A 26,712-nucleotide genomic window follows, 5' to 3' on the forward strand; every position below is an offset into this window, starting at 1 on the left:
AAGGGGTGTTCATTTAAGACAGATTTGAGGAAGAATTTATTCTCTCAAAGAGCTGTGAATCTTTGGAATTTTTGACCCCAGGAAGCTCTGGAAGCCGAGTTCTTGAACATTTTCAAGGCTGAGATCAATAGGCTTTTAATCAGTCGGGGAATTAAGGGTTATGGAAAGAAGGCAGGAAAGTGGACTTAGCGAATGTTAGGTCATCCACAATCTTATTAAATGGTGGAAAAGGCTTGAAAGGCTGAATAGCCTACTCCTGTTCCTACTTCTTATGATTCCATGTTTGAAGGTATATCACCACGCAAAGTCTCCACTAGTGTTTTGTACAGCCCAGATCCAATGGTATTTCAGTCAGTAATTGTAGATTTACTTTAATCAGGGACTGAAAAAGAGGTTGATGTTATTCATTTTCCTTGAAAAGATAAAGTATAAATTAAATGCACACACCTTGTAAAAGAAATACTGGACAAGTTGCGAGATTCGAATGTAATAATAATGGCCATGGACAAGTAGCAACTTCTTGAGATGTTTAAACTTGGGAACACAATAATCACTGTTTCGTGCAGCTTGTCGACCTTCCTTGCCCAAAATACCTGGAGAAACAAAACTTCATGTGGACAAACACTCAAAGAATGAAAGAAGTCACACCAATATAGGGGAATTTGAAAATTGTGCATTTTGACTTCCTCTATCACAATCAATATATTCCTCTCACTGTATCAAAAACACCAACTTATTAGGAGGAGCCCGCAGATAAACTGTCTTCCAACATTGCTCAGAATATTATATCCCATTGGCTATATGCTTCAGTTTTCTGAAAGAAGAAATGGCAACCTCTTCAAAATGTGTCAGCTGGCCTAACACATTCTCCTGCACCAAAACACCTGGAGAGTAAAGTTTAAAATTGCTTACATGTTGATGATTAAAACGACCTGTTGAACACATGCAGGGAAGGTAACGAGGGCTATGTTGGGGGTGGGAGGGGAAATGCCAATGTTTCTGCGTCTCCCACTTCGAGGGCTATAGATCAGCATTGGACAAAGCTCTAAGAATTAATGAGGGGCACTTTAAGAGAACAGTTACCTTCCCCTATCCACTTTGCACCATGGGAACCCTTTCTGTCCCACAGTTCATCCTCGCTTCTTAAATTAAATGCAAGTTTTCATTTGTAATACAACTGGTTGTCTAACGCTTTGCTCCAGAATCAGTGTTTAAACTTCCCTCTGTATTCCTTCTTGCAGCATCACTTACTGTAAACTCCCACAGTAAAGAGAAAATTCCAAAGCATGTCTCCCCGGCTACATCAGCTGTCTAGATTGGATAATTGAAAAAGTAACTATTATTCAAGAAGGATGAGTGGGGCATAAGGAGTACCTAGGATGCTATAGACCTGTCAGGGGGATGTTATAGCAACCTAACATCAGAGACAAAGGCCTGGAACTTATGTGTTGGAACAATTCTGGAGCCATTTAAAATTGTCAGATAGGATCTGATTCCAGGAGTCTGACCCCCATTCCTGACAATTCCCCAAATTTTCCCTGACACAGGATAAGATGTGAGAAGCAAGACAGCACCCTGCAGCTGAGCTGGTTCCTGATGTGGCTGGTTCCATTGCAGGGCAAGGTATCTCCTAGCCTCCACCCAATTTTCATGCAATCAGGCAAGTTTCTGGATGATTCATCATTCATGGACCCTCAGAGGAATTGAAAACCATAGTCTGGATTCAAGAACTTTTCGAAAGGTAACTTCAAAAGCTCTTACCTCTAAACCAACCCATGCCTTCCACCCATGCCCCATAGCCCTTCATTGCCTCCATGCCAACTGATGACTGTTCCATGTCCATTCACTGCCAAGCATGCATAATGAGGACAGGTGTAAGAACTTCTTCAGTAGAACAGGATGGTTTAATTACACTTGGCTAAGAACCCAGGCTCATAACAAGACTTTCTCAGCAGGTAGTTCTGCTTTGGCATTGGCAAGAACTGTCGACTTTGGTTGGTTGACATCTTTAATTGGCCAGAATAAATTGTTCTTTCTGTGATCTCCTTTGTCAATGTCTCAGTGTTTATTTTCACAAGATTAAGAGATGTGAAGTGCCTGTTATTGATACTTTAATGGTCTACCCTACTCCAGCCTATACTCATCCCCCTGGACTGAAGGTCACAGTATTTGGGGACCATTCCGCCTAGGTGGGTCTGGCGAGTTGGAAAATTTCTCGACACGTGCTATCTATCTCTGTAGCAAAAATCTAGCCCAAAGTGACTAAGTACTTGAAGACACATGAATTGATCAATGAGTCCGTAAGGATTTGTGAAGGGTAGCCCATGTCTGACTAATCTGGTTGAAAAATGCCAGTTGCGGCATATTTCCAGAAACAGATCTTTGTAATTACTTGAAGAACCATTTTCAGCAGGTGTCATGATGAATGAGAGTGTGGCTCCATCAATGATCAAACCACAATCTGGGTGAGATCTATATGGTAATAAGTAGCTACAGAAACAGTCCAAAGACTGATCTAAGCACCATCGGGGGGAAGAAAGGTTGAGAGAAAGATAATATGGTAAATATGTGAGTATCTACAAATGGTGCCCATAAGAAATTCCAGAAGGCATCAATGACAGAAGAGATTATTAAAAATGAAAATACACAGCACTGCAGTAACCTTGAGACACAAGCTGGTAATTAGCTGCAGAATACAAAGCAACAGAAATGTTTTCTGATTGTCGAGATGTGGCAAGTGGTGCTCACCATGGATCAGTTCTGGGGCTTCAGATTTCCACTATATATAAGAATATGCAGAAAATGCGCATGAGGCTAATAGCCTCCTCCTGTTACTATGCCCCTTCTGATCTACCCCGTTTCTATTAGCATTTGGAAGTTGAATGGAGTTATAGATTCCGAATTACATTGTACAATGATGCAGACAAGATGTTAAATCACAGAGAAGTACAGATGAGAGACACCATCAAACTCTGAGAAATTAAATGGTTCCATAATTTTTATCCTCACAGAATACTGTGACCCAGAGATCCTACCAGGCATTAATCATAAAAAATAATTTATAAAGATGTGTTTCATAAATGAATGAATCATTTTACCAATTCCAACATGAGCTTCCAGAATCATACTGACATCATTGGCCCCATCACCAATTGCCAAGGTAATGGGATGCTCCTTTGAAGATTTTATCAATTTAACTATCTGCAAATAAGGATTAAAAGAACAAACATGCATTAACGATTCGATGTAATTTCAACATCCTTCCATCCCATTATAACACTAAGTAAATCTAAAACATGTTTAAGATAGTGACTTGTAAATTCTTCAATTCATTCCCTGTATTCCAACCGGAACCCAACTAACACCCACCTTCACACCTCATTCTCCAACCAGCACCCACCTTTACATCCCATTCCCCAACCAGCACTCACCCTTATGCCCCATTCCCCAACCAGCACACACCTTTACACCCCATTCCTCAACTAGCACTCGCCCTTATTCCCCATACCTCAACTAGCACCCATCCTGAGAACCCATTCTCCAACCAGCACACACCTTTACGCCCCATTCTCCAACAAAAACACACTTTCACAACCCATTCTCCAACCAGCACCCATCTTCACACCTCATTCTCCAACCCATGCTGACCTCCAGATCTAAGTGCTATACTGATACTGAAAATGTCAGAAACCATAAAATTACTGAGCTGATTTGGCAGCATGCATGAACAGAGAAACAGGGCCCTATTTTACCATTTTGATTCTACGTTCTCAGCGGACTTGAAACTGGGAGTGTTTCAGATTCAACTTTTAGACCCGTTCTGAGGCGCCCCCATACGCATTCTGCCTGAAAAAATATCAGCGATTCTATATCACGCTGCAGAAGCCTGTGGGCGGGGCTTAACATGCCCGAAACCCTGCAGCTCCGATCGGCGCCTCCAACTGCGCTTGTGCAGAAAAAAAAGATAGAATGCTGCTCCCCTGGTGTCACATTCCACCTGGGCCAGCTAATGCCTCCCACTGGCCCCCGCAGACATTGCCCCCACCCCACAACATTACTGACCCCCTTATCCCCCCCACCCTCGCCGCCATCCAGACCGATCGCCTCTCCCCCCCCACCGATCTCAGGCAGAGTGGCAGCGGACCCCCCTTCCCCTCAACTGATCTCAGCAGAGTGGCAGCGGACCCCCCTTCCCCTCCACTGATCTCAGCAGAGTGGCTGCGGACTCCCCTTCCCCCCCTCAAGCAGAGTGGCAGCAGATCCACCTTCTGCGCACCCCCCCCCCCCCCACCAATCTCAAGCAGAGAGCCGTCAGATGCTTGGCATTTACCCCCTCACTAACTGGAGTGTCCGAATCGGACTTTTGTGGAGCGTGTCTGTTTCGCACCGATTCTGGATGGGCAAACAAGGGGAAGTGCCGGTAAAGTTGGGTGTACAGCTCATTAAATCAATTTAAATGCATGCAAATGCATTTAAATGGCCGTCGTGTCAGTTTCGGGCACGGTCTCGATCACGGCCATTTTTGGGCCTTGGTAAAGGGGGAACCGGCGCGGAGGCAGTCGCGGATCGCGCTACTCGCCTCACGCCCGACTTTACCAAGTTTTCCCCCCAAAAAGGGGCGCAACACGATGGTAACACCAGGCCCACAGAGTTAACATTTTAGGTTGGCAATCTTTTGTTATGCTGCCAGACCTGCTGAATATTCCAGTATTTTCTTTTTTATTTCAGATTTCCAGCATTCACTGTATTTTGCTTTTGCCATACTGATGCTACTTGACATAACAGCTTCATTCCAATAAATCTTTGTGTTACTGTGAGCAGCACCACTAGCGATGCAGCATAAATGCAAAATGTAGGTTGAATAGCTTGTTTTCAAAGGAACATTCAGTGTGATTCAGTGAGTACTTAACATATATAATTAACCTATAAACATTCAAGACTAACCTGTGCTTTCTGTAAAGGTGCCATTCTGCAGCATAAGACTCCACTGCAGTTGCGGCATATTTCCAGAAACAGATCTTTGTAATTACTTGAAGAACCATTATTAGCAGGTTTCATGACGAGTGAGAGTGTGGCTCCATCAATGATCAAACCATAATCATGTAAATCATTCTGAGAAAATCTAAAACAGCAATACAACAAACCTGGCTTAATTATTCTAAATCTTTATAATTTTGCATGGGAATGTAATACATGGTTACAGCACAGGAGGCAGTCATTCAGCCTGTCATATTCATGTTGACTCTGCAAGAACAAGTCACCTAGTGCCACTCAATGCCTTTTCCTGTAGTTCTGAATTTTTTTCTTTTTCAGATTTGACCCAATTCCCTTTTTGGTGCCTTTGTTGAGTTTACCTCCACCATACATTCAGGCACTGCATTCCAAATCCTAACCACTCACTGCTTGATAATGTTTTCCTCATGTTGCCATTGCTTCTTTTGCCAATCACCTTAAATCTGTGCCTCTGGTTCTCGATTCTGTAATCAATGGTTATGTTACTGGACTACTGGTTCCACCATGACATATGAGGAATTTAGACAGTTGAGAAAAAAAATCTGGAAATAAAAAGCTGAGATCAATAAAACTGACTATAAAATTATTGGAATCTTGTAAAACTACAACTAATTTTTTGAAAGGGAATCTGTTACCCTTACTTGGTGTGGCCTATATGTGGCTGCAGTCCAACTCCAATACTATTGACTCTTAGCTGCTCTCTATTGCGACTGCGTAAGTCTTTAAGTTGTATAAGAGCTGAAGAGGTAGGAGCAGGAGTTGGCCCTTCAGCCTATCAAGCTTCCTCTGCCATTCAGTATAATGTTGGCTGACCTGATTGTTGCCTTAACTTCACTTTCCTACCTGCCATCTATAATCTTTGGCTCCCTAATGGATCAAAAGTCTGTCTAACTCAGCTTTATTGACCAACCCTCCACAGCTCTATGTGGAAGAGAATGGCAATGACTAGTGTCCTCATCTCTACCTTAATTGGGAAACTCCACATTTTAAAACTGTGTCCCCAAATTCTAGATTCCCCACAAGGGAAAAGATCCAACCCTGTAAAACCCCCCTCAGAATCTTATATATTTTAATCAGACTATCAGCCCAACCTGCTCAATCTTTCCTCATAGGACAACCCTATAATCCCAGAAATCAACTTTTTGCTCCCAGTCTACCTTAGCCAATTCCTCCCTCATCCCATTGTAGTCTCCTTTATTTAAGCACAAGACACTGGTATTGGATTTTACCTTCTCACGCTCCATCTGTATTTTACATTCAACCATACCGTGATCACTTCTTCCGAGAGGATCCCTAACTGCAAGATCATTAATTATTCCTGTCTCATTACACAGGACTAGATCTCGGATAGCTTGCTCCTTCATAGGTGCCATTACATACTGTTCAAGGAAACTATCGTTTGAACTCCTCCTCAAGGCTGCCTTGACCGACCTGGTTTGACCAAACGACATGTAGATTAAAATCCCCCATGATAATTGCCGTACCATTTTTAAATGCATCATTTTTTCTTTGTTTATTTCTCGCCCCACCATGATGTTATTATTTGATGGCCTATAGACTACGCCCATCAGTGACTTTTTCCCCTTACTATTTCTAATTTCCACCCAAATGGATTCATCGTTTTTCTCCATAGAACCTACATCATCTCTCACTACCGCCCTGATGTCATCCTTAAATATTAGAGCTACACCACCTCCCTTACCTTCCTGTCGGTCCTTCCGAATAGTTTGATACCCCTGGATATGTAACTTCCAGTCGTGACTACCCTGCAACCATGTCTCTATAATGGCCACTAAATCATACTATTTGCGATGATTTGTGCCATCAACACATCTATCTTATTTTGAATGCTACACCCATTCAGGTGAAGTGCCCTTATGCTAGTTTTTGTGCCTTCTTTTTGAATCCTAACATCTCCATTATTAACATCTCCTGAGTTCTCCTTCCTTTTAACTTTTTTCCCAATTTTCGTGTAGTTGAAACTTCCTCCTCACATGCTAACCTGCTGCTCTGCTTTCCATTAACCATTATACTTCCCATAGTTTTACTTTTTCCTTCTAATTAATAAAAAAAAAATAATACTGATCTCCTTCAGTTCATCCCTTTCACTAAACCCTGTGTTCCCCAATATTTCTGGTAAGCTACATGTGTCTTCCTTTGTGAAGACAGAACCAAAGTACTTTGTTGGACAGCCATTGTTCTCCATTACAAAATGTCCTGTTTTTGACTGTAAGGGATATAGAAACTAGAAGCAGTAGTAGGCCATTCGGCCCTTCAAGCCTGCTCCGCCATTCATTTTGATCATGGCTGATCATCAAATTCAATATCCCGATCCCACTTTCCCCCATATCCCTTGATCCCTTTAGCCCCAAGAGGTATATCTAACTTCTTCTTGAAATCATTCAATGTTTTGGCCTCAACTATTTTCTGTGGTAGTGAATTCCACACATTCACCACCCTCTGGGTGAAGAAATTTCTCCTCACCTCAGTTCTAAAAGGTTTACTACTTATCCTCAAACTATGACCTCCTAGTTCTGGACTCCCCTACCATTGGAAACATTCTTTCTGAATCTACCCTGTTAGAATTTTATATGTTTCTATGAGATCCCCTCTCACTCTTCCAAACTGCAGTGAATATAATCCTCATTGACTTCGTCTCTCCTCATAAGGACACCAAAACTGCACACAATACTCCAGGTGTGGCCTCACCAACAATTGCAGCAAAATATCCCTATCCCTATACTCATATCCTCTTGCTATGAAGGCCAACATATCATTTGCCTTCTTTACTGTCTGATGCACAAGGACTCCAAAGTCTCGTTGAGTATCCACCTCTCTCAATTTACACCCATAATCCGTCTTCCTATTATTGCTATCAAACTGAATAACCTGACATTTATCCACATTATACTACATCTGCCATGCAGATGCCCACACACTCAGCCTGTCCAAATCACGCTGAAGCATCTCTGCATCCTCCTCACAGCTCACCCTCCCACCAACTTTGTATCATCTGCAAATTTGGGGATAATACATTTTAGTTTCCTCTTCCAAATCATTAATATACAATGTGAACAGTTGGGGTCCTAACACAGATCCCTGCGGAACCCCACTAGTCACTGACTGCCAATCACAAAAATTTATGCAAACTCTTTCCTTCCTATCTACTAACCAGCTTTCAATCCATCACAAGGCATTACCTGCAACCCCATGTGCTTTAACTTTAGTAGTCTGTTATGAGAGACATTGTCGGACCTACATTTGCCTTCACCAATCTCAACACTTTGGGGTATATTTTATGCAAGCTTGACAACCTACCTACTTTCAAAGATGCCAAGTCTCTTAATATTTCCTTCCTCACTTTAGTTTGAACTGTATCCAATTCTTCACTCCCTTTCTCCTCAACAAAATATCTGCATTATTTTCCTCATTTGCGAAGACAAACCAAAGTCATCATTGAGAACCATGCCCACATCTTCTGCCTCCACATACAGGTTAGCTTCTTAGTCTTTGAGGGGGAGTCCCACTAGCCAATGTTACATTCCAGTTAAATACAGAGCAAGATAAACTGGTTAACTAAAGATCAGTTGATGCCAATTGTGAGTAAACGGTTAACGATCTTTAGTCAAGATAAAATCTGTGAGCATTTAGATATACATGGATTAATCATGGACAGCCAGCCAGAGTTACTTCAAGTGTTTGCCACATTTAATAGAATTTTTTTTAGAAATGGCTGAATGGATAGGTAAGCAGAATACAGATGGATTGTATATAGATTTTCAAAGACCTTTGATAAGGTTTATCATGATTCAAAAGGGAAATCAATAACCTATTTTCCAACGATTCTCCAACCACTCTTTCCCTGTTCACTTTATCAAAACTCTTCATCATATTAAAACACTCTTAAATCTCCTCTTATCCATCTCTGCTCCAGTAGAAATAGTCCCAGTTATCTCAAGTTTCTCCTCATAACAGCATCATCTTCCTATCCCTTCATTATCCTGGTGAATCTGTACGTTCTCAATGGTTTTGTCCTTTTTATAAATGAACTCCTAAAACTGCAGTCTTTAATTGTGGGCTGAATAGTATTTCTGTACAAATTTATTATCTCTTTACTCTGATATTCCATGTCATGATGTATACTACCCAAAATAATACCCGTTTAATAGAAAAACTGCAAGGTATAAATTTAAGATAACTACGGCTCACTTTTCATGCAATTGCAACATTTAATATTTGTACTCAATGACAAAAAAAGGTAGATTAATTGGGATGCCCACCCTGAATAACTGTCTCTTGGCAAGCTATCACTCTGTCTGAGAATTGTTCTGTTCAAATCAAAAAGCACATCATGTAAACTCTGTTCTTCTATTCGCTTAGTCGTCAACTCAAATAGCTGTGTGTTTCTTCTGAAAAGCTTGCATGCATAGCATGTGGCTGTAGCTGTTTCCATCTTGTCTCCTGTAAGAACCCAGACCTTCATACCAGCTTTCTGCAAAGCTTCCACAGTCTCAGCAGCTTTGTCTTGCAATCTGAAGAACAATCACATTGAAAACACCTTACTGGTTGAAAAATTTAATGCATAGTATCAGCATCAGGCTGCAACTCCACCTGTTGCAACGGAAGAAAACAATTGCCAAAAATTAAAATATGCCCCTTCTTGCAGAACATGAGTGTCTTTATAGGTCATACTTGGTCCATATGATCTCCTGAACTGGTTTGGATTGCCTGAGGGAGTCGATGGGGAATTTAACAGAGTTTTCTTTTCTCTCATTGTCCCTGGATATTTGTTATTTGGCAGGAGTTTACATAATTGCAGGGATGATGTGGTGTCAGGGGCTGCAGCAACAGAAGAGTAAGGGGATACATGGAGAGAAGACAATGCCTGGGTGCAATGTAAACCTAGTGCAAATTCAGGAATTTGGTTCATGTGGAAATTTGGCACAGAAGGGAAAACAGGTGCTTCTTTCACTACCTATTTTCAGCCGGCAGTTGTTGGTGAGTCTTTTTCCTTTAGTCTTCAAGTTTGGAAATTGTAACTTTCCATTACTTTGGCTGTGAAATTTAACAACTAATTGTCTAACTAAATAAACAAAGTTAGACGCATGGCAAGGATGGTAGAGCACCATGACTGCAACATGTGGAAATCTGTGGAATGCACCACAGTTGTGGATAACCCTATCTGCAGAAAGTGTCTGCAGCTTGCGCAACTTTGGCTTAGAGTTGTTGAGCTGGAGTCTGAGTTGCTGGTATTGTGGAGCATCACAGAGGAGGACAATTGCTGGATGCTTTATTCCAGGAGGTAGTCACACCCATTAGGTTAGGTTTAGATTTGGTTAATGGTCAGGAACAGTACGATGTGACTGTGAGTCAGGCATAGGAAGCAGCGTGTAGTGATGGAGGAGCCTCATTGTCTGACTTTTGTCCAACCAGTCTAAGGTGTTTGCTATGTGTGTGGATGAGCAGAAGAACTGCAGGATAGATGGGTAGACTAAGTACGCACCATGGTGCAGGATGACATTCAAGCAGGGTGAGCAAAAAGGAATGTGGTGGTGATAATGGTGGTGGATAAATGTGAGGTTACCCACTTTGGTAGCAATAATAAGAAGACATATTATTACTTGAATGGGCATAAATTGAGAGAGGCGGATACTCAACGAGACCTTGGAGTCCTCGTGCATCAGTCGATGAAAGTATGCACATAGATACGGCAGGCAGTAAAGACGGCAAATGGTATGTTGGCTTTCATAGCAAGAGGATTTGAGTCTAGAGACAGGGATGTTTTGCTGCAATTGTATCGGGCGTTGGTGAGGCCACATCTGGAGAATTGTATGCAGTTTTGGGTGTCCTTATCTGAGGAAGGAAGTCCTTGCTATAGGGGGAGTACAGCAAAGATTTAGCAGGCTAATTCCTGGGATGGCAGGTTTGCCATATGAGCAGAGACTAAATCGGTTAGGACTATATTCACTGGCATTTAGAAGAGTGAGAAGGGATCTCATAGAAACTTATAAAATTCTAACAGGGTTAGACGGGGTACATTCAGAAAGAATGTTCCCAATGGTGGGGGAGTCCAGAACTTGGGGTCATAGTTTGAGAATAAGGGATAAACCTTTTAGAACTGAGGGGAGGAGAAATTTCTTCACCCAGAGGGTGGTGAATATGTGGAATTCACTCCCACAGAATGTAGTCGAGGCCAAAACATCTGATTTCAAGAAGAAATTAGATATAGCTCTTGGGGCTAAAGGGATCAAGGGACATGGGGATCAGGATATTGAATTCGATGATCAGCCATGATCAAGATGAATGGTGGAGCAGGCACGAAGGGCTTTTGTTTTTTTGTTTTTATGTTTCTATAATGACAGTATAGCCAAGGAGATTTATACAGTTCTTTCCAGCCATGGCTGTGAATTCTGAAGCTTGAGTTATCTGCCCTGTGCCTGAGTTAAGGACGTCTCATTGCAGTTGGAGAGGTATTTGGAGAATGAAGGGGAGGATCCAATTGTCATGGTCCATGACAGTACCAACAACCTTGATGAGTCTAGGAAAGAGGTTCTGCATAGAGCGTATGAAGAGCTTCGCACTAAATTAAAAAGCATCTCTTAACTGTTACTTGAGACATGTGCCAAATGGCACAGGGGCAAAATTGATTAGAACATTAAGTGTAAGTCTCAAAGACTGGCATGGAAAGAAGGGGTTCTAATTCATGCGGCACTGACATCAGTACTCAAGAAAGAATGAGCTATTTCACTGGGATGGGAGCTCCCTGAAACCAGGCTAGGACCAGTGACCAAGCCAATTGTATAGCTGGGATGGTGGACAAGGCTTTAAACGAATGGGATAAGGTTCAGGTGAAGGGAGATTTAGAAAGCCAAAGAGAAAGGTTGGGGCGACTTAACAATGTAGCCAATATGAATAGAGGCAAGCTGAGTGAGACAAGAGAGGAGAGTTTACTTTAAATTATGCATGTCAAAATAGGTTAAAAAATTGAATTAAAGGTCCTTTATCTGAATGCACAAAGCATATGCAATAAGATAGATGAACTACAAGAAGGGCAAATATGTTTTATCACTTACGTAGACATATCTGTAAGGCAGTCAATAAATAAACATTGCATGGTGCACAATATTTCGGCTAGATGGAATGGCAAAGGAAGAGATAGCCCTTACAGTAAAGGATGGCATTAATGAGAAAGAATCTGACCTCTGATAGAATGAGTGCAGATAGAAATTAGGAATAGCAAGTGTTCGAAAGCACTGGTGGGAGAAGTTTATACGCCTCCTAACTGTAGTTACATCATTGGACGGAACATTAAACAAGAAATTGTTGGAGCTTGTAACATAGGCAATGTGATAATTATGGGGAGCTTTAATCTTCATAGAGACTGGGACAATTAAAAGAGCAAGAATAGAGTAGAAAATTAATTTTTAAGTTGGGGGCAATCTTGAGCCCACGCTCGCTGTCCATGCGAATGCCGAACGGGGCTCAAGATCTGGAAGTCACAGTTCTTGCTGGCGAGTATGTGATTTTGGATCTTCCCTGCCCCTCACAGATTCTATTTACATATAAATGAATAGATTTTAATATAGTTAACCTGCTCCCTCGGTAGATATTGACCTCTCAACATACATTGACAACAGGTTCACCTGCACGTGAACCTGTTGTGGTGTCTCCCGGGCATGCAAAGTTAAGTATAGCCCCGGGGGAAGAGGAACATGGCCAGACAGTGGTCTGGCAATGCCCCCTGGCACTGCTCCTTGGAGCAGGATGGCACTGCCAAGCACAGGGCCCCAGTGGAGCCTCATTGGGGGAGGTGGGGGGGATTAATTTAGATGTGGTGGTGGCTGGGAGCAGATGGAGGAGCTGGGAATGCTGGGAGCTTGGAGGGGGGGCAGGGGGGGTGGGTTAGGGGGGGCAATGATCAAGGGTGGGGTGGGTGGGGTAGAGAAATGCCGCCTCTGATTGGGGGTAGGGAGAGGCGGCCCCTGATACCTCTGTGGTGGGCTGTGGGGGAGGTTTACTCAGGTACCCTTTAAAGATGGTGCCCTGATCTCTGTGCAGCCAGATTTTGCCAGTGTTGAGGCACCCCCCCTGCCATATGACTGAATGAAAGATGCCCCCTTGATTTTTTTGGCACAGTGTCATAAGATCTCGAGAGAAAACCGGCATGTTTCTCTTCCGAAGGTTCTCTTGCCTGAAACAACACTCTGACATTTTTTAGATTTAGCCCAATTTAACCCTTTTTCAGATTTAGCCCAGGAGGGATGTGGAAATTATTGAAAGGGTGCAGAGAAGATTAACAAGGATGTTGCCTGGATCGGTTGGCATGTCTTATGAGGATAGGTTGAGGGAGCTCGGTCTTTTCTCCTTGGAGAGACAAAGGATGAGAGGTGACCTGATAGAGGTGTACAAGATGTTGAGAGGTATAGATCGGGTGGATTCTCGGAGGCTTTTTCCCAGGGCTGAAATGGCTGCTACGAGAGGACACAGGTTTAAGGTGCTGGGGAGTTGGTACAGAGGAGATGTCAGAGGTAAGTTTTTCACTCAGAGGGTGGTGGGTGAGTGGAATCGGCTGCCGTCAGTGGTGGTGGAGGCAAATTCGATAGGGTCTTTTAAGAGACTTCTGGATGAGTACAAGGAGCTTAATAGGATTGAGGGTTATAGGTAAGCCTATATATAAGCCGAGGTAGGTAGGGACATGACCGGCGCAACTTGTGGGCCAAAGGGCCTGTTCGTGCTGTATTCTTTCTATGTTCTATGTTTTCATGACAGTTTTCTGGAGCAATATATTAAGGAACCGAACAGAGATAAAGCTATCATAGATCTAATATTGTGTAATGAGGCAGTGTTAATTAGTAATGTCACAGTGAACGATCCACCGGGAAATAATGATCATAATACCACTGAATTCCATATTAAGTTTGAAATTGACATGCTCCAATCATAACAAGTAGCTAAAACTTAAACAAAGCCAATTGCATGTATAGGTATGTGGTAGAACTGGCTAAGGTTGATTGGTTAATAGATTGAAAGGTGTGGCAGCAAACAAACAGTAGAATATATTTGAAGAAACAATTTCAAATGTTCAACCAAAATACATTCCATTGAAAAACAAACTCATCAAAAAAGACATCCATGGCTGATTCAAATAGTCATGATGTGGAGATGCCGGCGTTGGACTGGGGTAAGCACAGTAAGAAGTCTCACAACACCAGGTTAAAGTCTAACAGGTTTATTTGGAAGCAAATACCATAAGCTTTCGGAGCGCTGCCCCTTCCAAGGCAGCCTTCACGACACACGACAGCGCAGAGTCGCTGAGCAGAAACTGATAGCCAAGTTCCGCACACATGAGGACAGCCTAAACCGGGATGTTGGATTTATGTCACATTATCAGTAACCCCCACAGCTTTCCCCCTGATCTTGCAGAATCTCACTAGCTGTTCTGTCTGGAGACAATACACATCTCTTTAACCTGTGTTTAATGTTCCCTCCACCCACATTATCTGTACCTTTAAGACCTGGCTGGCTGTAAAGATTTGCATTCTAATTAGTATTCTGTAACTTGATTTCTGTGTCTCTGTGCACTGTTGGAGAACAGATTTTCACTCCATCTGACGAAGGGGCAGCGCTGCGAAAGCTTATGGTATTTGCTACCAAATAAACCTGTTGGACTTTAACCTGGTGTTGTGAGACTTCTTACTGTGATTCAAATAGTTCAGGCGAGTATTAGATTTTGAAACAAGGCAGCTTAAAATGTTACAAATATCAGTAACAAGTCTGAGGATTCAGAATATTTTAGAAACCAGAAAAGAGCCACAAAAATTGATTAAAAGGGTAAAAAACAGAATCTGAGTAAACTAGCTAGAAATATAAAAACAGATCATAAGAGCTTCTGTATATAAAAGGAAGAGAGTAGCTAAAGTAAATGTTATTCCCTTAGAAGCACAGGCAGGAGAAGTTATCATGGGAAATGAGGGATGAGGCATTGAACAAGTATTTTTCATCTGTTTCACAATAGAAGCCACAAGTTTCATACCAGAAAAAGAGGATAACCTCAGGGTTAAAAAGTCAGGGAATTAAGGAAATTAATATCAGCAGAGAAAAGGTATTGGAGAAACAAAGGGGACTAAAATCCGACAGATCCCCTCCACCTGATGGTTTCCTGACGTTCGGGAACATCGGATTGGAAGTTGGCAAATGTACCACTGCTTTTCAAGCAAACAGGAGAGAAAAAAGGGAATTACAAGCCAGTTAACCTAACATCGATCACTGAGAAAATGCAGGAACCTATTATACATAGAACATAGAACAGTACAGCACAGTACAGGTCCTTCGGCCCTCGATGTTGTGCCGAGCTTTGTCCAAAACCAAGATCAAGCTATCCCACTCCCTATCATCCTGGTGTGCTCCATGTGCCTATCCAATAACCGCTTGAAAGTTCCTAAAGTGTCCGACTCCACTATTACAGCAGGCAGTCCATTCCACACCCCAACCATTCTCTGAGTAAAGAACCTACCTCGTACATCCCTCCTATATCGCCCACCATGAACCTTATAGTTATGCCTCCTAGTAACAGCTAAATCCACCCGAGGAAATAGTCTCTGAACGTCCACTCTATCTATCCCCCTCATCATCTTATAAACCTCTATTAAGTCGCCTCTCAACCTCCTCCGCTCTAAAGAGAAAAGCCCTAGCTCCCTCAACCTTTCCTCATAAGACCTACCCTCCAAACCAGGCAGCATTCTTGTAAATCTCCTTTGCACTCTCTCCAATGCTTCCACATCCTTCTTATAGTGAGGTGACCAGAACTGCACACAATATTCCAAATGTGGTCTCACCAAGGTCCTGTACAGTTGCAGCATAACCCCACGGCTCTTAAACTCAAACCGCCTGTTAATAAAGGCTAACACACTATAGGCCTTCTTCACGGCTCTATCCACCTGAGTGGCAACTTTCAGAGATCTGTGGATATGAACCCCAAGATTTCTCTGTTCCTCCACATTCCTCAGAACCCTGCCGTTGACCCTGTAATCCGCATTCAAATTTGTCCTACCAAAATGAATCACCTCGCACTTATCAGGGTTAAACTCCATCTGCCATTTTTCGGCCCAGCTTTGCATCCTATCTATGTCTCTTTGCAGCCTACAACAGCCCTCCACCTCATCCACTACTACACCAATCTTGGTGTCATCAGCAAATTTACTGATCCACCTTTCAGCCCCCTCCTCCAAGTCATTGATAAAAATCACAAATAGCAGAGGACCCAGCACTGATCCCTGTGGTACACTGCTGGTAACTGGTCTCCAGTCTGAAAATTTTCCATCCACCACCACCCTCTGTCTTCTATGAGATACAGTAAGAAATCTCACAACACCAGGTTAAAGTCCATCAGGTTTATTTGTAGCTAACGCCACTAGCTTTCGGAATTTGCTGTTCCTTCGTCAGGTGGGTGGGAGTTCTGATCACAAACAGAGCACAAAGACACAAACTCAATTTACATGAATAATGATTGGAATGTGAGTCTTTACAGCTAATCAAACCTTAAAGGTACAGACAATGTGAGTGGAGAGAGCATTAAGCACAGGTTAAAGAGATGTGTATTGTTTCCAGACAGGAAAGTTAGTGAGATTTTGCAAGTCCATGCAAGTTGTGGGGGTTACAGATAGTGTGACATGAACCCAAGATCCCGGTTGAAGCCATCCTCATGGCCTGCATCTCCACATCATGACTTCTATGAGATAGCCAGTTACTTATCCAATCGGCCAAATTTCCCTCTATCCCACACCTCCTTACTTTCTTCATGAGCCAACCATGGGGGACCTTATCAAACGCCTTACTAAAATCCATGCATATGACATCAACTGCTCTACCTTCATCTACACACTTAGTTACCTCCTCAAAGAATTCAATCAAATTTGTGAGGCAAGACTTACCTTTCACGAATCCGTGCTGACTATCACGGATTAAGCTGCATCTTTCCAAATGCTCATAAATCCTATCCCTCAGGACCTTTTCCATTAACTTACCGACCACCGAAGTAAGACTAACTGGCCTATAATTACCAGGGTCATTCCTATTTCCTTTCTTGAACAGAGGAACAACATTCGCCATTCTCCAGTCCTCTGGCACTATCCCTGCACTTCAGCAGTCACGGGCATTCAGCCTTGGATCTTCAGGTAAGCGTTCTCCAAGGCGGCCTTCACGACACACGACAGCGCAGAGTCGCTGAGCAGAAACTGATAGCCAAGTTCCGCACACATGAGGACGGCCTAAACCGGGATGTTGGATTTATGTCACATTATCAGTAACCCCCACAGCTTGCCTCCTGGACTTGCAGAATTTCACTAGCTGTTCTGTCTGGAGACAATACACATCTCTTTAACCTGTGTTGAATGCTCCCTCCACCCACATTGTCTGTACATTTAAGACCTGGCTGGCTGTAGATATTTGCATTCTAATCAGTATTCTGTAATTTGATTTCTGTGTCTGTTTGCACTGTTTGAGAACAGATATCCACTCCATCTGACAAAGGAGCCGTGCTCCGAAAGCTTATGGTATTTGCTACCAAATAAACCTGTTGGACTTTAACCTGGTGTTGTGAGACTTCTTACTGTACTATCCCTGTGGACAGTGAGGACCCAAAGATCAAAGCCAAAGGCTCTGCAATCTCATCCCTTGCCTCCCAAAGAATCCTAGGATATATCTCATCTGGCCCAGGGGACTTATCGACCCTCAGGTTTTTCAAAATTGCTAATACATCTTCCCTCAGAACATCTACTTCCTCCAGCCTATCAGCCTGTATCACACATTCATCCTCAAAAACATGGGCCCTCTCCTTGGTGAACACTGAAGAAAAGTATTCATTCGTCGCCTCTCCGATCTCTTCTGACTCCATGCACAAGTTCCCACTACTGTCCTTGACCGGCCCTAATCTCACCCTGGTCATTCTTTTATTCCTCACATAAGAGTAAAAAGCCTTGGGGTTTTCCTTGATCCAACCCGCCAAGGACTTCTCATGCCCCCTCCTGGCTTTCCTAAGCCCTTTTTTTAGTTCATTCCTTGCTAACTTCTAACCCTCAATTGACCCAACTGAACCTTGTTTTCTCATCCTTACATACGCTTCCTTTTTCCTCTTGACAAGACATTCAACCTCTTTTGTGAACCATGGTTCACTCGGCCATTTCCTCCCTGCCTGACAGGGACATACCTATCAAGGACACGCAGTATTTGTTCCTTGAACAAGCTCCACTTTTCATTTGTGCCCTTCCCTGAGAGTTCCTGTTCCCATCTTATGCTCCCTAATTCTTGCCTAATCGGATCTTAACAATATACTTAGAAAATCAAAGTATGGCGCAGAATTTTCCCAAAAAACAACCAAGTGTCATAAAGGTGAGAATAACAGAGCGATCTGTGCCAGTACTGTAGGGGTGGAGGCCTAAACATGCCAGTGAGCCTGGCTTCAGAGTGCTCGGGCGCTGTTTTGTGAGGGCGCCCCGATCTCACAGTACACGAAGAACCCCCCTCCCTTTCCCCAAAGACATCAGGACCCCCCCACCAGGCACGCCCCTGACCGCCCTCCCTCCCCCCATCAGCAGCATGCTCCCCCACCCTCTCCTTGACATGGGTTACCGGCATCAGGGCCTTCCCGATGGGACCCCATCATGACTCCCATCATGACCACTGCCATGCCTCCCCCCACTGCCATGCAAAGCTGATTTTGAGGCCCCCCAGCTATATTCTGGGATGGGCGCAATCTGCACCAGGTGCAGCGAGGTGGGAAAATTGTCCCCATGATTTCAGAAAAGGGAAATTCTGTTTGACAAATTTATTACAGTTTTTTGAGGATGTGCGGGGAAACAGATTTTATCTTTCAAAAGACAATGAATGAGGTGTCATACAGAAAGTTAACAGGCAGGATCAAGGCTCAAGAGGTGTGGGGTAGTATATTAGAATGGAAGGAGGTGTCGTTAACTGACAGGAAGCAGAATGTGGTCATAAAGGAGCATTTTCAAGTTTGTAGGCTATGACTAATGAAGTATCGCAAGGATCAGCCTTCCAATAAAATACATATATAGTTTCTCGGGCTCTGTGTAAGACTAAATTAAATTGATTTTAATTCAGATCCTAAATGTAATGCATTGCTCACATTTGATTATATTAATGATGGCAGGTTTGAAAAAAAAACATTTGAAACTGTCCCTTTCTGACCTGTCTTCCACAGCTGTTGCTCCTAGCAAATCAAGGTCTCTTTCAACCACATCATAAGCTTCAGCAAGCTTCCTGTCACGTTCCTGGAGGGCTAGCTTTGCATTCTGAAGGACTGTATGGATAGTGTCATATTCTTCGCAGGTAAGGAATTTGTAGGCCACGCATAAGGTCCTCAATCCCTCCTGAAATTGATAGAACTGTATTAAATACCAAAGTAATTACATTGAAAGCCAACGGAATTTTCCAAAAACTGCATGGAGTGCTGGATTAGGCGGGAAAAGCTGTGTAAAACTCACTGGTCTCACCTGATTAGACAGCACCCTGTGCAATTCCAATGTGCTGTTGAGGATTGGGGGGGGGGGGGGGGGCGGAGGTGGGTGGGGAGGCTAAACTACATTAAACTGGACCAGAGACAGGGAAGATCTCAAACTGAGATCTCACTAGCACAAATTCCATTTGGCTCCCCGCAAGGTTTAGCGGACATTCGGGATTTGTGACTGCGGTGAACAGGACCACTTGATTTTGCCCATAGTGGATGGCCCCTGCTGCATGTTACAGAATTACAGTAACGCACACATTTCACAATCCAACAACTTCAGCAGTCAGACACAGCACTTGGTTTAGCAACAATTTTATATTTGTTGTTTTTAACTGTAACATCTGCTCACACGTCTTCAAATATCTGCAACATTTTAGATATTGAAAATTTATATTGTGAATAAAGCACAAGAATAAATTATAGTCAAACAATCTGGGAACACAACAAACGTCTGGACTGAGAAAAGGTTATTTCCAGTTCACTGAAGATCATATTTGCTTCAAGGAAAAACTTCCTTTCACATTCGAGATACACCCAAATGCTTCATGGCCGATGAGGTCCAGTTTCTGTTGACAAAAAACATGCTGATGTCAACACCATTTGTCCACCATACGTGGTGGCTGCTGTGACCAAGAAAAGACCAGGACCAGGGTTATTGTTGGAGTAGGGGTGCTTAATACAAACACACATTCATTATTAAGCAGGACACAAAGCTGGGTCTGGCAGCCTATTCCATATTTAATTTTTATGAACAGTATTGTTGCCAGAGCAGACCTGGAACCAGTTTACAAACAAGAAGAATCTAAAGATAGAATGAGTGTTGTCCAGTTTCACCCCAGTGTCCTTCACAGGTTGTAAGTAACACCAGTTATCAAAGGCTGGAACTCCTTACCTGGGAATGAATCATCGAAGCCCAAACAGATACATAAGAACATAAGAACATAAGAAATAGGAGCAGGAGTAGGCCATCTAGCCCCTCGAGCCTGCCCCGCCATTCAATAAGATCATGGCTGATCTGACGTGGATCAGTACCACTTACCCGCCTGATCCCCATAACCCTCAATTCCCTTACCGATCAGGAATCCATCCATCCGCGCTTTAAACATATTCAGCGAGGTAGCCTCCACCACCTCAGTGGGCAGAGAATTCCAGAGATTCACCACCCTCTGGGAGAAGAAGTTCCTCCTCAACTCTGTCTTAAACCGACCCCCCTTTATTTTGAGGCTGTGTCCTCTAGTTTTATCTTCCTTACTAAGTGGAAAGAATCTCTCCGCCTCCACCCTATCCAGCCCCCGCATTATCTTATAAGTCTCCATAAGATCCCCCCTCATCCTTCTAAACTCCAACGAGTACAAACCCAATCTCCTCAGCCTCTCCTCATAATCCAAACCCCTCATCTCCGGTATCAACCTGGTGAACCTTCTCTGCACTCCCTCCAATGCTAATATATCCTTCCTCATATAAGGGGACCAATACTGCACACAGTATTCCAGCTGCGGCCTCACCAATGCCCTGTACAGGTGCATCAAGACATCCCTGCTTTTATATTCTATCCCCTTCGCAATATAGGCCAACATCCCATTTGCCTTCTTGATCACCTGTTGTACCTGCAGACTGGGCTTTTGCGTCTCATGCACAAGGACCCCCAGGTCCCTTTGCACGGTAGCATGTTTTAATTTGTTTCCATTGAGATAATAATCCCATTTGTTATTATTTCCTCCAAAGTGTATAACCTCGCATTTCTCAACGTTATACTCCATTTGCCATATCCTCGCCCACTCACTCAGCCTGTCCAAATCTCTCTGCAGATCTTCTCCGTCCTCCACACGATTCACTTTTCCACTTATCTTTGTGTCGTCTGCAAACTTCGTTATCCTACACTCCGTCCCCTCCTCCAGATCATCTATATAAATGGTAAACAGTTGCGGCCCGAGTACCGATCCCTGCGGCACGCCACTAGTTACCTTCCTCCAACCGGAAAAACACCCATTTATTCCGACTCTTTGCTTCCTGTCGGATAGCCAGTCCCCAATCCACTTTAACACACTACCCCCAACTCCGTGTGCCCTAATCTTCTTCAGCAGCCTTTTATGGGGCACCTTATCAAACGCCTTTTGGAAATCCAAAAACACCGCATCCACCGGTTCTCCTCCATCAACCGCCCTAGTCACATCTTCATAAAAATCCAACATGTTCGTCAAGCACGACTTTCCCCTCATGAATCCATGCTGCGTCTGATTAATCGAACCATTTCTATCCAGATGCCCTGCTATCTCCTCTTTAATAATGGATTCCAGCATTTTCCCTACTACAGACGTTAAGCTGACCGGCCTATAGTTACCCGCCTTTTGTCTCCTTCCTTTTTTAAACAGTGGCGTAACATTAGCCGTTTTCCAATCAACCGGCACTACCCCAGAATGCAACGAGTTTTGATAAATAATCACTAACGCATCCACTATTACCTCTGACATTTCTTTCAATACCCTGGGATGCATTCCATCCGGACCCGGGGACTTGTCCACCTTCAGTCCCATTAGTCTACCCAGCACTGCCTCTCTGGTAACATTAATTGTATTAAGTATTTCTCCTGCTGCCAACCCTCTATCGTTAATATTTGGCAAACTATTTGTGTCCTCCACCGTGAAGACCGACACAAAAAACTTATTTAAAGACTCAGCCATATCCTCATTTCCCACTATTAACTCCCCCCTCTCGTCCTCCAAGGATCCAACATTCACTCTAGCCACTGATACAAAGAATAGCAAGTTCTATCAGAGTATTGAATGGCTTTGCAGGTTCGAAAAGCCGTGTGGTCAAATTCTGCTCTGATTTCTTATCTTGTGTTTATTCCCTTCCCACCTCCTCCTGAAATTTAGCACCTCCAATTTATTCTGATATCCATTTGTCCAAATTATTAATTTGTCTTTGTAATTCTCAATATTGACAGTTCACTTCACAGTTTGTCATACTTCTTATTTTTGAATCATCTGTAAATTTTGACTTGGCTCCTTGAAGACCCAAGCTCATTTCATTTGTTCTATTGCTGCAGATCTGCACTGGTCACAGTGAGCCAATCGTTTGATGCTTAACCACAAAGACTTAGAGTCAAAGAGAGATACAACATGGAAACAACTCTTTGACCCAACTCGTCCATGGCAACCAGGCTTCCTCAACTGAACTAGTCCCATTTGCCTGCATTTGGCCCATATCCCTCTAAACCTTTCCCATCGATGTACCTGTCCAAATGTCCTTTAAATGTTGTAATTGCATCTGCCTCTACCACCTGCTCTGGCAGCCTATTCCATATTCGTACCACCTTCTGTGTGAAAAAGTTGCCCCTCAGGTCCCTTTTAATGGGAAAAGGCTCTTTAAAGATGTTATCATAACTGGGAAGTTTTAACTATCAGCAAAGACTGAACAAGATGGGATCTAGAAAAGGGCATGCTGAGAGGTGATCTGAATGAGGCCTTTAAGGCTGTGATAAACTCCAGTGGAGATGATGTTTCCACTAGTGGGAAGCAAGATTTGTAAATCCAGGGGCTATAAATATAAAATCATCACTAATAAATCTGATATGGAATTCAGCAGCAACATCATGAATCAGAGAGTGGGGGAATGTGGAACTCACTACTACAGGAAGTGGGTGAGGTGGATTGTACAGATACATTTAAGGGGAAACTGAATAACACAATGTGCTGGAAACATCAGACCTCGTCTGTGGCGAGGATTTTCTGGAGTTGCTGCAGTGAAGGGAATTTTGGCTGAGCACCAAATTCTCTATTCTCGCTGGTAGCAGGGGAGGGACAACCTAGATCAGAGAATCCTACCCATGAGGGCGAAAGGGATAGAAGGCTTTTCTGATAGGGTGAGATGAAGGGGAGTGGGAGGTGGCTCACATAGAGCACAAAAAAAACATAGTCCTGATGGGCTGAATGACCTGTTTCTGGGCTGTAAATCTACGCAAGTACAACTGTCTGGGCCCTGTCCAAATTCCCACCACTTCAGTACAATACTATTAATCGACAAATTTTGTGGGAACAGAGTTGCATTAATCAGGAACTCCAACAACTCCAGTAACTTCAATATATACTACCTAAACTTACAGAATAGTTCAAGGTTTGAGGCAGAGCAAACCTGAGGACATTTGAAACCATTTTTAAGACTCAAAGCAGCATCCAAAATTGCCTTGACATACCACTGCATTCTGTTGCACTCTTTGCCTGATCATGTCCAGCTTTCCCTCCTTCACTCTAGGGAAAATGGATGAATCAGCTCCCTTACAGAAAAGGATTACTTCCCCTGTGTAAGAGAAAAAAATGTGCATGTTAATTAAATATTTTAAAATATTTTGAACCGCATATGGATACAACCAATCAATGATAGGTTTTGTTTCAGCCTGTTCAACAGGAACACTGATCCTGCAACCCAATCTAGAAACTCAGCATGGCAAAATAAATCATTTATGATTTTCCACAGACCACATAAATTTATTACTTTCACTTTCTGATCTCACCTGATGAAAACCCACCAACATGCTCGTACTGGATCCAATCACACCCACACACATGTACCTAATACAATGCCATCCATGTATCTGTACTTAATATAATTCCATCTACACTCACATGTACTTGAAGCAATGCCATTTCTGACTCGTGTTCCTAAAACAGTCTCATCTACTGTCAAGAAAACCTGTCAAGAAAAGCCAAGAAAGTGCAATATTTTTCTGTTGGTAATATTCTGATCATATTTTTAAACTATTAGGGCATAGAACATAGAACAGCTACAGCACAAACAGGCCCTTCGGCCCACAAGTTGCGCCGAACATGTCCCTACCCACTAGGCTTACCTATAACCCTCTATCTTACTAACTTCCATGAACTTATCCAAAAGTCTCTTAAAAGACCCTATCAAATCCGCCTCCACCACCACTACCGGCAGCCGATTCCACACACCCACCACCCTCTGAGTGAAAAACTTACCCCTAACATCTCCTCTGTACCTACTCCCCAGCACCCTAAACCTGTGACTTCTTGTGGCAACCATTTCAGCCACATGAACGGAGTGGGAATGGAGGGATACAAAAGAATGGTCTAGTTTGGACCAGGGAGCGGCATGGGCTTGGAGGGCCGAAGGGCCTGTTCCTGTGCTGTATTGTTCTTTGGGTAAAAGCCTCTGAGAATCCACTCTATCAATACCTCTCAACATCTTATACACCTCTATCAGGTCACCTCTCATCCTTCGCCTCTCCAAGGAGAAAAGACCTAGCTCTCTCAACCTATCCTCATAAGGCATGCCATCTAATCCAGGCAACATCCTTGAAAATCTCCTCTGCACCCTTTCTATGGCTTCCACATCCTTTCTGTAATGAGGCGACCAGAACTGGGCACTGTACTCCAGGTGGGGTCTGACCAGGGTCCTATACAGCTGCAGCATTATCTCCCGATTTCTAAACTCAATTCCTCTATTGATGAAGGCCAGTATTCCATACGCTCTCTTAATTACAGCCTCTACCTGTGACGCTGCTTTGAGCGTCCTATGAACCCGGACCCCAAGATCCTTCTGATGTTCCACACTGCCAAGCGTCTTACCCTTAATATTATATTCTTTCATCCTATTCGACCTGCCAAAATGAACCACCACACACTTATCTGGGTTGAAGTCCATCTGCCACTTCCCACCCAGTCTTGCATCTTATCTATGTCTCATTGCAACTGCTGACATCCCTCTACACTATCCACAACACCACCAACCTTTGTTTCATCAGCAAACTTGCCAACCCATCCTTCCACTTCCTCATCCAGGTCATTAAGAAAAATCACAAAGAGCAAGGGTCCCAGAACAGATCCCTGGGGCACTCCACTGGTGACCGACCTCCATGCTGAAAAAGACCCATCTACAACCACTCTTTGCCTTCTGTGGGCAAGCCAGTTCTGAATCCACAAAGCAACGTCCCCTTGTATCCCATGCCCCTTCACTTTCTCAATAAGTCTTGCATGGGGCACCCTATCAAACGCCTTGCTGAAATCCATATAAACTACATCTACCTCTCTTCCCTCGTCTATGTGTCTAGTTACATCTTCAAAAAATTCAATTAGGCTCGTAAGGCATGATCTGCCTTGGACAAAGCCGTGCTGGCTATTTCTGATCATACTATTCCTCTCCAGATGTTCATAAATCCTGCCTCTCAGGATCTTCTCCATCAACTTACCAACCACTGAGGTTAGACTCACTGGTCTATAATTTCCTGGGCTATCTCTTCTCCCTTTCTTGCGGAACCACATCCGCAATCCTCCAATCCTCCGGAACCTCTCCCGTCTCCATTGATGACGCAAAGATCATCGCCAGAGGCTCAGCAATCTCTTCCCTCGCCTCCCACAGTAACCTGGGGTACATCCCATCTGGTCCCGGCGATTTATCTAACTTGATGCTTTTCAACAGTTCCAACACATCCTCTCCCCTAATGTCCACATGCTCAATCTCCTCAGTCCACTGCAAGTTTGTACTGCAACTACCAAGATCCTTTTCCACTGTGAATACTGAAGCAAAGTATTCATTGAGTACCTCTGCTGTTTCTACCGCGGTGTTCTATACAATCTTTCCCACCGTCATGTGATTGTAATTAAAGCAAGGGAAAGTGCGATTGTGTGAATCAAAACTATGGGTTTGATATGGTAATACATTTAGCAGTACTTCAAACAGATGTTCACATAAAGTCATTTAGAAGGATGGTTACAAAACAGGAATAGATTTGAATGGGTTAGAGCCATAGAGTTTTAAAGTAGAGCAAGAGGTCCTTCAGCCCAACATATCTGTGCCAGCCATCAAGCACCTATTTATTCTAATCCCAGTTTCTACAACTTGGTTCATGGACTTATATGTTTTGGTGCTTCATGTACTCATCTAAATGCTTCTTAAATGCTGTGAGGGTTCCTGCCTCTGCCACCCTTTCAGGCAGCGAGTTCCCGATTCCTAGCACCACAGAATCACAGAATTACACAGTGCAGAAGAGGACCTTTGGCCCATCGAGTCTGCACCGACACGTGAGAAACACCTGACTCACCTATCTAATCCCATTTACTAGCACTTGGCCCATAGCCTTGAATGTTATGAGGTGCTAAGTGTTCATCCAGGCATTTTTTAAAGAACATGAGGCAACTCGTCCCTATCACCCT

General features: G+C 43.3%; 1 protein-coding gene across 1 annotated transcript in view; it reads right to left on the reverse strand.

Annotated features, from left to right (window-relative positions):
- The window catches only part of atp11a (ATPase phospholipid transporting 11A), a gene marked incomplete at its 3' end in the record, with an annotated part of 232,999 nt that overhangs the window by 46,318 nt on the left and 159,969 nt on the right, over window positions 1-26,712 (reverse strand). The window contains exons 17-22 of the mRNA XM_078222717.1: window positions 23,733-23,836; window positions 19,219-19,400; window positions 9,294-9,545; window positions 4,945-5,122; window positions 3,099-3,201; window positions 448-593 (exon numbers count right to left, since the gene is read on the reverse strand). Coding sequence (XP_078078843.1) covers window positions 448-593; window positions 3,099-3,201; window positions 4,945-5,122; window positions 9,294-9,545; window positions 19,219-19,400; window positions 23,733-23,836 — 965 coding nt within the window. The remainder of the gene's footprint in view (window positions 1-447; window positions 594-3,098; window positions 3,202-4,944; window positions 5,123-9,293; window positions 9,546-19,218; window positions 19,401-23,732; window positions 23,837-26,712) is intronic.

Source organism: Mustelus asterias, chromosome 10, assembly GCF_964213995.1.
Source record: "Mustelus asterias chromosome 10, sMusAst1.hap1.1, whole genome shotgun sequence".
Taxonomy (NCBI): Eukaryota; Metazoa; Chordata; class Chondrichthyes; order Carcharhiniformes; family Triakidae; genus Mustelus; species Mustelus asterias.